This window comes from Rhinolophus sinicus, chromosome 6 (assembly GCF_057876585.1).
Source record: "Rhinolophus sinicus isolate RSI-liver-muscle chromosome 6, RSI-T2T, whole genome shotgun sequence".
NCBI lineage: Eukaryota > Metazoa > Chordata > Mammalia > Chiroptera > Rhinolophidae > Rhinolophus > Rhinolophus sinicus.
The window spans coordinates 48,678,810-48,692,472 of record NC_142506.1 but is presented as its reverse complement, the minus strand read 5'-3'; the positions used below and the strand labels follow the sequence as shown (position 1 = coordinate 48,692,472).

The 13,663-nt window shown below is 38.3% G+C and overlaps 1 protein-coding gene across 9 annotated transcripts in view; it reads right to left on the bottom strand.

Annotated features, from left to right (window-relative positions):
* Positions 1-13,663, bottom strand: part of RYR2 (ryanodine receptor 2) — a 568,842-nt gene that overhangs the window by 67,381 nt on the left and 487,798 nt on the right. For 6 of the 9 annotated variants that reach the window (XM_088799091.1, XM_074316770.2, XM_074316771.2 and 3 more), the window contains 4 exons: positions 13,539-13,642; positions 11,968-12,019; positions 5,031-5,084; positions 3,764-3,787 (listed from right to left, as the gene is read on the bottom strand). In XM_088799091.1, coding sequence (XP_088655217.1) covers positions 3,764-3,787; positions 5,031-5,084; positions 11,968-12,019; positions 13,539-13,642 — 234 coding nt within the window. The remainder of the gene's footprint in view (positions 1-3,763; positions 3,788-5,030; positions 5,085-11,967; positions 12,020-13,538; positions 13,643-13,663) is intronic. The other 3 variants (XM_074316772.2, XM_074316773.2, XM_074316775.2) reach the window with 1 other exon arrangement.

Below are 13,663 nucleotides of genomic sequence, written 5' to 3'. Positions count from 1 at the left end.
TAAACACTTTTCATCCCTTGACACTTTTTTCCCCTTTGTCTGACTGTGTGATATTTTAAGTACCAAACTAGGAAAAGGGAGACACACACACACACACTCACACACACTAGACTTTATTTTCTATCAAACATTTTTACTGTGACATTCTCATTCTGCAAAAAACATCAGGTTTATTTTCTTATTTTGCTTCTCCACAAAAGACCAGAAGAGAACTAATGAATATGTGTAGGCTTCCATCAATATTTATGCATTTAAAAGAACTAGGAAATTTCCCAGAAAATGAAAACAACTTACTCCTGAGCAGTGAATCAGACCATTTTAAAGGTGGATATGACCCCTGCACCTCAGAACATCTAGTTCGAAGCTGTTAGCTCAAAGCTCAAACGCTGAGGCACAGAGTAAGTGAATGTGACCAGCTGCAGTCAGCCAGTCAGCATGTGGATGAGAACACAGGCACCCTGCCTGGTGGTGCTGTGCTCACCACACTGCACACACTGCTCAGTGGACTTCCCTCACTTGATTTTAGGAGGGAAGTGAAAATGATCAAATGTAATAATAACAGCAAATACACGTAGGGCTTGTTATGACAAGTCATGTTCTGAATGCCTCAGATGTATGAACTAATTCAATCCTCATCACAGTCCTGGGAAGTTGATACTCTAATTAGCCCCCATTTACAGATAGGAAAACCAAGGCTCCAGATCACACAGTTAAGTGGTGGAACTGGGATTCAAATGCAGGCGGTCCATCTGAGAGTCTTAATGACTCACTGCATCCCATTTTCTACACACAATGCTGTGAAGAATAAGCTTCTACTGGGGTTATTTTTTAAATGACAGCACATGAAGTCAAATTACTGAGCATATAAAAAATGCACAATTATATGTTTAAATATATGTCTTCTATACAGTTTGCTATTTAGGGCCACACACTCATATGCACAAATTACCATCTATGATATAGAGGGCTGTGCTTTCTGGGAACCTTCCTCGTGCCAGGACCAGTACTCTTTCCTGCCCAACTCCCCTTCTCTCCAAGCCTTGGCTACTTGCCTTGTGTCTGAGCCAGAGTGGCTCTAGAAATGACTCACAGTGTTACTGTGGTTATGAAAGTTGGCTGCTACCATGCTACGACTCACTACGGAGACCCCATGCTGACGGATTCGGAGAGACTGCAGTCCCCAGATGCTCAGCGGGCTGGACCCACGCTGGCTCTGACTTCCCCAAGGGTTGCATGGAAAGGCTGGTTAGTATCAGCAGGAAGCAGGAAGAAATCAAATCCCTATGACCAGTCAGACACGGGAGGTGGGCCGGAACCAGATAAAGTGCCCACCCTTCCTCAGGAGGCGCTGTCCCATGGTGCACATGGCCTCTTTGGGAGCATCTGACGCCACCGAGCAGCTGGCGAGACTGGAGTAGCCGTGGTCAGCTCAGGAGGCATTCATTACCTTGTGTTTGCGCTCTGTCCTTCCCTGTATCATCAGTTCTTTTTCCCTTACTCATGCTTCCCCGGATGGCAACACCCCCAACCCCATAAAGTGTTACTACATAATCTCTGGACTTTGTGTCCTAGGGACCCTGGGCTATGACATGAGGGCTTCACTTGAGCTGAACAATTTCATGACATAAAAATGCAGTTGGCAGGTTGCAGCAAAAAGGATGAGTTTTCGAGAACACTGGTCATCAAAATCTCTTCCTCCTTCCCCCCATAGAGCTTCTGCAGTAGGAACCAAAGCATTGTACATTTTCTTGAGAAAAAGAATAATGGTTTCAATGTTTTATGTCCATAGTGGTATCTCCAATGTTTTTATATGTAAGCGCTCTCTTTGCTAAGATTCAGGAAGCCCTTCTAAAAGAGATTGCTGTGTTCCTATGAACAGAACAAAATAAAACCCTTCAAAGATCTGCTTATGTAGCTATGGAAGAGGGGACATCTTAGAGCGAGGTCATTCTTACAGAATTACCAAAAAATGGATTCTATTCAAAATTAGATCACTGGAGGGGCCAGACAATAGTGCTATTCTCAGAGGGTAGCACTGCATAACATCAGTCCTTAAGACATTATGGATCTAAGATGATTCCTTCGTACTTAATGGTCATAGCAATACAAGCTGGGAATTGCTCTGGGTTCTTAGGAATGATGTCATTTGAGATACACCTGAGGCCCATCTGGGACAGAATACAAGTTATTCTCCTAAGTTTTTATCACTGAACGTCAACTCTACCACAGACATATTTAGTATTTAAGACGAAAAGATTTCTTTAATCAATAGTACAGACTAATACAGCCTCAGGAACTCATCAGGAAATTCACCTGTGAATTAGGAATTGGGCACCTGCCAGGGAAGTGCAACTTGCCTCATATTTGACCAAGCTGTTCTCGGAGGCAAGGCAACCTCTGGCTACTCAAGCTCCATTGTCATTAAATTAGTGTTTTCGGTAAGTAGTAAATCTGTATTGAGCACCCTAGTATTCCACAGAAATGCTTTCACTGCATTATCATTTAATATCATACTCTCCGATTTAAGAGAACAGCAGTAGAAGAAGCAACCACGTGAGGAATGTTTCTGTATATTTTGCAAAATCGTGGTTTAAAAATGTGGTCTACTCTGGTTCCAAATCTGTTTGATAATCTCGGTGACCGCAAAACCCATCATGCTCAGAAAAATAAAGTTATTTGACTTGAAACGTTATCATTTATTTGTTACTATTATTATTTGCCTTGGCTTATGAAAAACTCCAAGGTAAAGATAGCATTCAACTCTAGCAATTACCATTTTGGGTAATTGCTAAAATGTTTCTTCCCTTTCAATTAATATCGGCCTCTTTATAAGATTTAACTGTCCATTTTAATAGTTTTAATATTGAAGTGGCTCAAATCTAAACAATGGTCATATATAATAACTAAATATGCAATCAATTATTAAATAAGTAGTTGTTGGAAAAGTATATTTAAATATATTACAGATGAAGCAGGGGATTAAATCACTAAAGTCAATCAGGCAAGTTTTAACAGGAGCATATAACTGAAACATACATGTGATGGCAGAAAACCTGGCAAATCCTTGGCATTTTAGCACTCTCCTCCCACCCCGCTTTCCATATTTCTTGAGTTTTACTTTTTTCCTTGTAGAAATTTCCTTATAATGTCCCATTTTTTATATCTCAAATTATTTTTGTAATTGTAGGTGAAAATGTTTTCTCTGGGCAAATTTTATAAATGCTTAGCTATTCAAAATATTAAGAGAGAGAAATAATCAAGTTCTTCCCTAGAATGAAATGTTAAAATCAAGGTTGAAGTTGTGGAATAAAATCTCCAATTACTAATTGCAGCTATCACTAGCACAATGGAAAAGCAGAATTATTTCCAATGTTACCAGGAATGCCATTTGTCATATCTCTTCAAGCGACGAGACTGGTATAAAAAAAACATCAAGAGGGATGAGACCAAACGCTGCACTGCGATGTCTCTGGTTAAAAGTTCACCACCTACGAGGGGTGGTCTCCTTGATCCCAACACAGTGTGCAGATCAAGGTTAACATGCACCATAAAATTTCAAATTATGAGCTACTTCAATCGCAAGAATAAACCTGTGTCAAGGAAGGGACACTGAAGAGTCCAACTGCATTGGCGCTAGAAACTCGTAGAAAGATTGCAAGACCTTTTTTACAAAAGAATCTGAGATGTTGGGTCTAACAAAAAGGTAAATGTCACAGAAACCGAAACTCAGACCCAGACAAATACACACACATATACAGTTTACCTTGCTGCGCTGGGATCCTGTGACCTTAGGAAGGATGAGGACAGAAGCAAAATAGCAATAAACAATTGCTCTGAAGACAGCTGGTAGACCACAAGTGGTTGCGCTTCAGAAAAATAATGTCATTTGCTGCTCACAGCCCATTCTAATTTACCTTAGTTTCTTATAATAAAGATGGACTTGAGAACAGACTACACATACATTAGAAAAGATGATAGTGACGTATAAGAAATTAACATTAGGGAATTTTTCTCAGCCAGCAGCAGTCATGGGTTATTCTTGAATGAGTTTGTTTTTGTATTTTTTACCCACTGACTCAATACAGCAGAAATGCTCACATCAAATTCTTCCTGAAAGAAGCACTAACTATCTATGCCCAGTCCTCACCTCCACCTTTTTGCACGTCCACTTTAATTAAATAATTACTGTTGGATCTTAATATATTTCCAGACTTGTAGCTCAAAGGCCAGACATGTACATCAATAGAACAATTTAAAAATTAAAAAGAATCTATTTTCTTCCAATTAATTTCTTTTTGAAAAGTTTAAAATAAAAATAAAACAAAAACAGAAAAAATAAATAAGGAGAGTGGTAATTAGAACACCTAGTTTTTCTCATAAAAAGCAAAAGTACATTCTAAGCAAAGGGGGAAATAATAATTACTTTCCTTGTGTCTAGTCAACATTGAGCAGTATTTCAAATTATGCAGATATTTAAAAGCTGAGAACATTTGAGAAAATAATCGTAAAATAAAAGATGGTCCTAGGCATGTATGCTATTTCATGCAAGCAAATCACACCATGTGCCACCATCTACATATGTACAGGGAATGAGTGACCTAACTGGGCAGAAGTCACAAGAAGTCAAATCTTTCTGACTTCTTTAATACAGAAAAACATAGCAAACCATGGGTTTAATTAAGAACTCAATGTCATGTTGTTCATCAATATTTTCCTCACGTGTCTGTTGGAAATTTCAGATCACAACATTCACTGAGATGAGAACAATTTGAAGCCATCTCATCTCTGAGGGGTCTCAGGAGCACTCATTCTGAACATATGGGTTCACTTGATTATTTAACTATTCTATGTCCCTTGGTCTTAACTTCAGCAAATGTTAGGACTCAGATTGTCCCTCCAGCTTCTGACATGCAGTTCCTTGAAACAATAAGCTGCGATAAGCCATGAAGCAAGAAACATAAATGTCAGTTAGAAGGTATGAAACAATACTTCCAAGTTGGAAAAGACAAATCTAGAAAGATCCATCTTACTTCAAAACTCTTCACTTCTTCTTCACCATCATCATCTTCCTCATCATGACAACTCTGATGCAGGAAAAAATTTAAAAAAAAACACAAAAAACCAAGGTCAACAGGATAACAGGATTAGAATATGTTTAGGCAGATAGTACAAAATAATTCAGCTTAGATACCAAATCATTTGCATTAATTGATCATTGACATTGTTTAAATATATGTAATATATTAGGTGCAATAAGTTTAGATGACATCATCAATGAATTCATGACCTGAAAGAAAATTTTACTGTGCTTTTACAAAATTAAAACGTTAAATTACCAATTTTGTATATCTCATATTTAGAGGGCAATATCATATTACACATACTACTTGTTCATGTATTTGCCTCATTCAAACCAAATTGTAAGCCTTGCAAACATCATTTTCTCTTTATGCTGCCATTACAACTCACTAACACAGATACTTGGAATAACTATGGATAAAAATTAATAGAAAGCAGATTCCATTAATTAGAGTGAATCTTGTGTTCCCTTTTTAAGTTCATTTTTTATTTGGTCCAAAGGAAAAAAGTGAAAATATAACTGCTACTAATATTACTCTTCCGTAGAAAAATTGTAAAACTGACTATTCTATTATTCTAAGTTATTTTTCCCAGAAATGAGATAGGAGCAGCGCTAATCCACACATGTATTTTTCATCTGATTCCCACAGCTGGAACTCTTTTAGGAGCCTGAGTAACACACTGGTTGGGAACATGGCCTCAGGACACACAGCGCCTGGTACAAATCCTACGGCTGCCAGTCATTAGCTGTTCCGGCGAGGGCAAGTTCCTTCACCTCTCTGGGTCCTGTTTCCTCATATGTAAGATGGGAAGAAGAAAAAAGAATACCCAAGTCTTGAGAGGATCACATGAATTAATACATATAAGTTCTTTGTAATTTAGAAACAAGTGTCTGAAAAATAATACACTTTTAATAAATCTCAACTGCTATTATGATTGGGGTTTAGAATTAGGAGTATCACATGACCACAGGAAGCTGATCATTAACCAATACTATGGTAGGAAGGAACCTATCGCTCTTCAGTTGGATTGGTCCAGTCCTTCCAAGGATTTCTTATGGTTCGTGAGCACTCGGTGTATCAGTGAAGCACACAGAAGCAAGCGGTTAAATATGTTACAAATCAGGAAAAAACACTTTTAATTCAGTGATTCACAGTACTTTGAGTATGGAGATAAAGATGGGATGGGAGGGAAGGTACAAATATGATCCTTCCAACCGCTCAGTGACAAATTTTACAAGGTTTCTCACATTCTTTTGTTCATTCAACAAATATGTACTGGGCATACCCCCTTCCAGGTAGAATAATAAGAATGTGAACATGGTTTGCAAAAGAGAAAATAAAGGGAACACAGACCTGTGACAGTTTCACCATGTGGAAAGGTGTTACATAGTATGTTTCACCAGGTAAACAAAGGTGTTAATTATTCATTCAGAGTGCAGGAAATGTCCCACTGTGCACTAATGTCACCTTGGCTCGCAGGTCATCAGTTAGCCAAGCATTTTGAAAATAAGAACCCACGAGAACTTTAGTACAACCTATCTGGAAGGCAAATATGCGGTCCTCCTTAAATACGGTACATCTAAGGTCGAATACAGAGGAATTGGGCCTATCTGCGCCTTAGACAACCAATGTCATGTTAGTAATGGGGATTGGAAAACATAGTGGTCTAATCAGGCAACAGCGTGTTTACTATTTAAGCAAAGTAGAATAGTAATATAAAATGTCTCTTAAGGGTACAGAGTTTTACATTTCCTCAAATATATTATCTCCTATATAAATGTCATTACCTTCAGAAATACTGGGGAGGAACAAGGTTTGAGATGAATATATTCAGAAAAAAAAAATTGTCATTTTGAGCTATAACGAAATGCTTTTAAGCTATAACATTCATATGTTTGCTTTTGCATAAAGGAATTTAGAGCTCTAGCTGACAAATATGGTTTATAAAGAATTATGCTGAAATAAAATTTTTAAACTTAAGAAAAAAAAGGTCTTCCTAAGGAAATTTAGTGAGATTTGCTTCTGATAAGGTTAAAAACTGTGTGTGTGTGTGTGTGTGTGTGTGTGTGTGTCTGTGTGTGTGTGTGTGTTAAATCCATTAAGCCTGATCTATGTGGCAAAAACATGTATCTGACAAAATTTATCAAACCCATAAACTACTTGAAACTTCTACTGATTGGCATGAGGATGTGCTGGGGCCCTCAAGAAACTATAGCAGATCTCTAATAACTTTTTAAGATACTGGACAGAAACAGAGGATTTATAGGCATAGGAAATACATTTTTAATAGCAAAGTGCATCCATGTAATATACATGGTAATGCAAAGTAAATAGGGAGTTCTATAAATCCTGGTCACAGGATTTAGCTTTCTGGACCGAAATGCTAAATTCTAGGCAACGAGGAGTGACAGCACATGCCAGGAAGGAAAAAAAGTGAATAAAATCATACATGAAGAGGCAGAAGCATGGAACAGAGAATTTAGAAGAAAAAATGAGAGAAACTACAACAGAGAGTACTTCAGACCCTTCAGGTATGTAGAGCAAAGGTCAGAATTGGCAGTGAGAATACGTAAAGCAGGAGATGGAGAACTTCACCTGGCCGGTATCTGCTGGAAACTCCATTCTGCAAAATAAACACATTTCATACACTCTTAAGTTGCCTTTCTGAATGTGTGACTCCTCAGAAGATGGAAGAAGCAAAAACAGAAATTTTAGTGTGGATTTAAAATCTGACTAAGAGCTAATGGGTAAGAAAGAGGCAAGGGAACTTTCATAAGAAAGTGACTCTGTCATTTTATAATTTTAACCAACAAAGAATGGCTCCATGAGCATAATTTGATGTGTATCTTAAAATTTTTGATTAAAGTTATTAAGAGAAGGAAGAGGAAAAGTTTTCCTTACGCAGAAATTCAAAAGAATAAAAACAACATTGAGTGGTTAATTAATGATGGTATCATTCTAGATTCTTCCACATGGCTATCTTGTTCAAATTGGTAAAACCATTCCATTATTATGAAACAGCTTAGACAGTTCAGGAGGGATGAGGGGTAGTAAAGAGACATCCTGACAGCCAAGCATAAGTGGCCATGATGAGGACAAAAGGGAGTGACAACAGCAACCCAATCTGGATGCACTGGAAATTCTGAGCTAAGATTTGTAAAAGAGGAGGCATACATGATGGAAGCAGGGGGCTTGAAAGATAGGCAGGGGGAAAAAAAGAATATTAACTTAAGGTTTAGAACAAAGTGTGGCTTGAAAAATACTAAGATTTAAAATGATTTTGAAAGATAGAGTCAAAGCAAGAGAACAAGGAACAGTGCACACACAATTCAGAGCCGATGCTGTAATAATCAGTAAGAATTATAATAATGATGATGAAGTACAGAACTGTTCATTCTCTTTTTGCTTCCGACTAACCACCAAAGAGAGTGATTTTTAAATATAAATATTACCTAGCCAAGAGAAATGAAAATTAAGATCCCAATGAAATACCATTTTACACCTATTTGATTGACAAAAATTAATAACTTGTAATTCACAAAAGTCTGGATGAATCTTATAAAACTATTAAGTGAAACAAGTAAGTACCAGAAAATTACATAGAGCCTACTGCCCTTTGAAATGTTAAAAACTAAAATAAAAAATATAGAATTATACATGTAATATATGTAAACATGTAACATACGTATTAATAAATAAGTACAGTAAACAAAAACTTTATAAAAGGAAAGTAAGGGTATCTTAAACATAAGATTCAGGATGATGGTTTCCTTGTGGAGGGAGATAGGGTATGAGTTAATGGGGGGGCCGTAAGATTACATGTAAGTTATGGTCAAGGTCTTAGCTTTTCTTGTGAGTGGAGAGTTTATGGGTATTTCCCACAATATAATGTAATGTAAAATAATGTTTTATTCCTACATTATTAAAAATAACTAAATAAAATGAGGCCAGTAATGGACGAATGATGAGTATATCATGAATTCAGAACTATGATTAACTTAATTCTGTGTTCCTATGCTTAAAAAAAATTAAGACTGTAAATAAAAGCCTAATTAAGATGTAAATAATGCCTCCTAAAGGTCCTGCAATGGTGAAGGTAGAAGACAGTCTCTTGAAGTGAGTTCAAGTTTCAAGACTCAAGGCATATGCAAATGCAAAATGACTGTTTGTAAACTGTGAGTTCACGAAGGCCAGAGAAAGTTCAGAACTATTGGGTACTTATTTTCAAAATGAAGAAAGACTGTCCAGAAACTGCATTCTAAGAAGCTTGATATTGGTGATATTAATCATCAAAGCTATCACCTAAGATAAACATAGGGAAAGCACACTTGTCAATTTTGTGGTCAATATAAACAGACAGAGGTACCTGACACTGGGTGATGGAACTGAACTTTAAAAATATTTTGACCTTGGGCAATGGACTGACACTACTTAGGGAAATGAAGTCATACACTTCATTAAAAAGTACACCAACTGTCAAAATATACGTATGTGAGATAAAACTCCTAAGTGACATTAGGCTGACAGGCAATCTCAAAAGGAAACAAACATGTGATCTGGCTGCCAAAAAATTAATGAATTCTTCCAATTTACTGCAAATGTACAGGATCCTAAGGCAAAATAAGCAAGGCCAGAGTCTCAATATGGCTCACAGGTGACCCGTAACTAGCATACTGTGTTCAATGAATTCCTGGGGGGCATATCTTGATAAATTAGAGCACAGCAGATAGAATGAACTGAGCGACGAAAACTTGGCATTCCTGGGACACATTTCACAATAAAAGGAATAAGATTATTTAATTATGAAGGGGGAGACTTCGAAAGAAAGGGAGTCTCATCAAAAATTTGACCGTCTGTCCAAAGAGATCAGGTTCAGCTTTAGGACACAGCGAAACAAAGGAGGAGACAGATTCTGCTGCACTCACACGGAAAAGGTGTAGCGATCAGTAGCACCCCATTCTCAAACCAGGAGCTTCTGCCTTTCGTTCCACTACTCGTGGCTTCTTCAACTGCCAAGGATGACAGCCCAGGATTCCTTTACCATTTCCTTATATCAGCTCCCTCTTTCCTTATTTCCTTATTTATTCTAGTGAGAATCCCAGACTCAGGGCCTCAGCCACACTCCTAGTGACAGACAACACCCCTCTGACCCACAGCAGTCTGGCACACATCGTTCTCTCCTTGAACGTAACTTCCTGCCATCTCTGAATTTGCATTTGGTTTCTGATTGCTGCTAGAGAAAAGTCACACAGCCGGGAAGACTGGAACTGCAGATTCACAGACAACCACCTGAACCAGGCTTTCTACAGCGCTGCGTCCCGCGTTAGTTCCGGGGCAATTCTCCATGCCTATTTCCACAAGGAGGAAACATCCTTCCTCTTTTCTCTTTTAACCCAGGGTCTTTTAAACTATGGGTTTCAACCCATTAATTGGGCATGAAATCTATTTAGTGAGCGATGACCTCACACGTTTTTTAAAGTTAAATAGAAAATATCAGACTATACTGCTCATAGGACGGTATGATTCCATGAAAATCTTTTTTCAAAGCACCTATTTTTATGTTTCTATAAATATGCTGGTAAAATGTATTTCTTACTGCAGGTTACAGTTTAAAATAATGCTGGAAAACCAGGACATTCGCCTTGCACTCTGTAACCTGTCCTGTTTCCCCACTCCCACCAATGCAAGGCCTCGCTCCATGAGTTAGTCCCCTGTCCATTCTACTGCATCCTTCCCACCAGGAGAGAAGCAGCTTCAAATCTCTCTCTTGAAAAAAGTAAAGAAATAGCAAATGAACAAAATAACCCCCCTTCAACCTCCCAATTCCGTCAGGATATTCATCATCTTCTTCCTCCTCCTTCTCAATCTTCTCAGTCATGTCTCTGCCACGTCTCCTGACACATGACTTACTTCCCCACAACATGGCACTGGCACCAACGGCCCCTCTCCACCATCCTCTGAACTGTTCTGACCACAGTCATGTGATGAACACATAATCAGACCTCACCTGCGCAACCCCTCAGAACCTCTCCTTTGTTGACCATACACTTACTCCAAATAGAGCCTATCAGTGCTCACTAAGATTCCCTTTTTTTTTTTTTTAATGGGCTTCTTCTCCCCATCTTTTAACCATCCATATCCGAAGAGGCTTGGTCCTAGGCCTTCTTCTCTTCTCAGGCTGTTCTTTCTGCCTGGATAAGACCACCCACGTCTATGGCTGCAATGACCTTGGAATCTGATGGAGCCCAGGTCTATATTCATTAGCCTCCCAGAGATACTGAATGTCAGACATAAACATCTTATCATATTTGTGGCATCTCCACTTAGCTGTCTCACACACTTCTTTCATTGACATGTCCAAAATGTAATTTGCTATCTTTCGTCCTCACACCAGGCCTGCCATTATTCTGGAGCTCCCCATCTTAACACATGGCAGTCATCTACCCAGCTGCCCAGCTCAGAAGCCCGAGAAATACAGCGGCTGCTCTTTTAGACTCATCCCCTCATTCAGCCTCCAGCTGTGAGAGTGTTTTATAACATCTGTTTAAACTGTGGTTCTCCATCAGATAATTAACTCCAAGGAGAGGGTGTGAGTCTTTCTTCCTTGTTCACCATGCTATCTCCAATACCTTGATGCCCAGGGAATATGTGTCGAATGAATGGCTGTTTGGAAAGTTAGTGAGCTCCCCTTAAATAAAATGTTCAAGGAGGAAACAATGATTGCTTGTCAAGGAAGTTAGAAGAAAGATTAAAGCTAACAAGTGGAAAGCTTAGGTTTCTAAGGTGTAACAGTGTTTTATTTTAATCCAGAAATATAGATATTCTTTGTCAGATGGAAATGAATTTCTTTTATTAAAATTAAACATTAAGACTGATGTTTATTTACCTTTGCCATAATATCTGCATAGGCCATGTATAAATAATCTTCTTCTAGTTTGCTAAGGAAAACAAGAAAAATACAAAACATCATTTTAAGCAGAAAGCTAGTCATATGCAAAATTACCATCGCTGTATAAAATAACCTTTACTTTTTAACCATTACACCCTTTTTAAGTGAAATTAACACAAAAATTAGGCAAAGTAACCACTCAAAATATTATAGAGTCACAAAGTAAAGATATCAGACCTCCTAAACAGCTGCCCCACCTTACCTTCCAGAAGTGGTTCGTTCTAAGTCTCAAAAAATAAATGGTCTATTGATTTACACACAAAGGCAACAACTTTAATTTTCTTGAAACTACAAAAGTTGAAACAAGCAAATTTAAATGAGGTAGGGGCTTTTGACAGCAGAAGTGATATTTGACATTTGATGGAAAGACTCCCCAAATTATGCTGTAAAATCATCATAATGATTTTTAAAATATAAGAAAAGTTTAAATATGTTCATTATCCTTTAATGGTACGGAAACCATTAATTCATGAAAAAAAGTCTTCATCAAAAATAGCTAATTTTTGCCAAGTTATTTTAGCAGTTTTAAACTTCAGCCATCAGAAAAATTCACTTGTGAGAAATACCTCATTACCTGCCAATGCCAGACAGAGAGTTGCTCTATGCTTAGGGATGAGATGATTTTGTTAGTTAGGGAATAATCAGAGAGAGAGAAATGGTGAGAGAAGGATGGATCTCGTAGGCTAAGAGGGAGAAATGCACATTATTACGGCATGCATAGAGGCCAAACGACCTTTCAGGACTCTGAGAAGACTTGTGGGTAAAGCCTGATAATTAAATCCTCTCCTAGCTTCTACAGAGAATGAGACTGAGGCCTCTAGCAAAGCAGCTCTCTTTCAGTGACAGGAAAGGGGATAACGGTTGTATAAACTCCGCAGCATCTGTCTAGGAGCCCGTCTATGCAGCGCCCCCTGCAGGGAGCAGAAGCAGAGCACATTTTGATTACCCAGCCCCAGTACATTTCCTTATTAACTCCATAGAGGTTTGCCCTTTGTGGCTTTGGTGAAGTCCTATGAAAAAGACTGCAGGAGCCAAGAAACATGGAGAATGCACTTAAAATAGACCTCAAAGAAACTTCCCACTGAGATGATGGCTTACCCATATCCTAAAGGTTTCCTAAGACCCACCACTGCACAATGGCAATACAATGTACTCAGGACATTTTAGGTAAATTGTGGGTCCATACATTTGGGGGTACTGGAATTTCCTTTTCTTTAATTTATAAAGGCTGTGTGTGATAAAGAGAAAAAATCCTTTTATAAGAAGATTCAGAATCAAGTCAATCAGCTAATTACAAAGTTATGAAAAACTAGAGGAGATATTCAAGCTTGAAACTGAATGAATGTTGGTCCCTAGTTGTGTGCCAGACTAGTCCTATCGCTGAACGACTCTCTCTCTCCTAACAGGAACAAGATGAACCTGAAACATGAACACGTGACACACAGACCCTCAGACACGGGTTCCTGTATTTGTCCTCCCTATGTCTGACATGGCCCTTCCAACCATACCATTTCTCCGTTAAGGCCGTTCGACTAAACAGAAGAATCAGCTGGTGCAGAGGATCCACTCTCTTCATGCCTTCATCTTCCTCTGTAGGTTCTGCTCCAGGTTTCTACAAAACAGTTTCATTTAT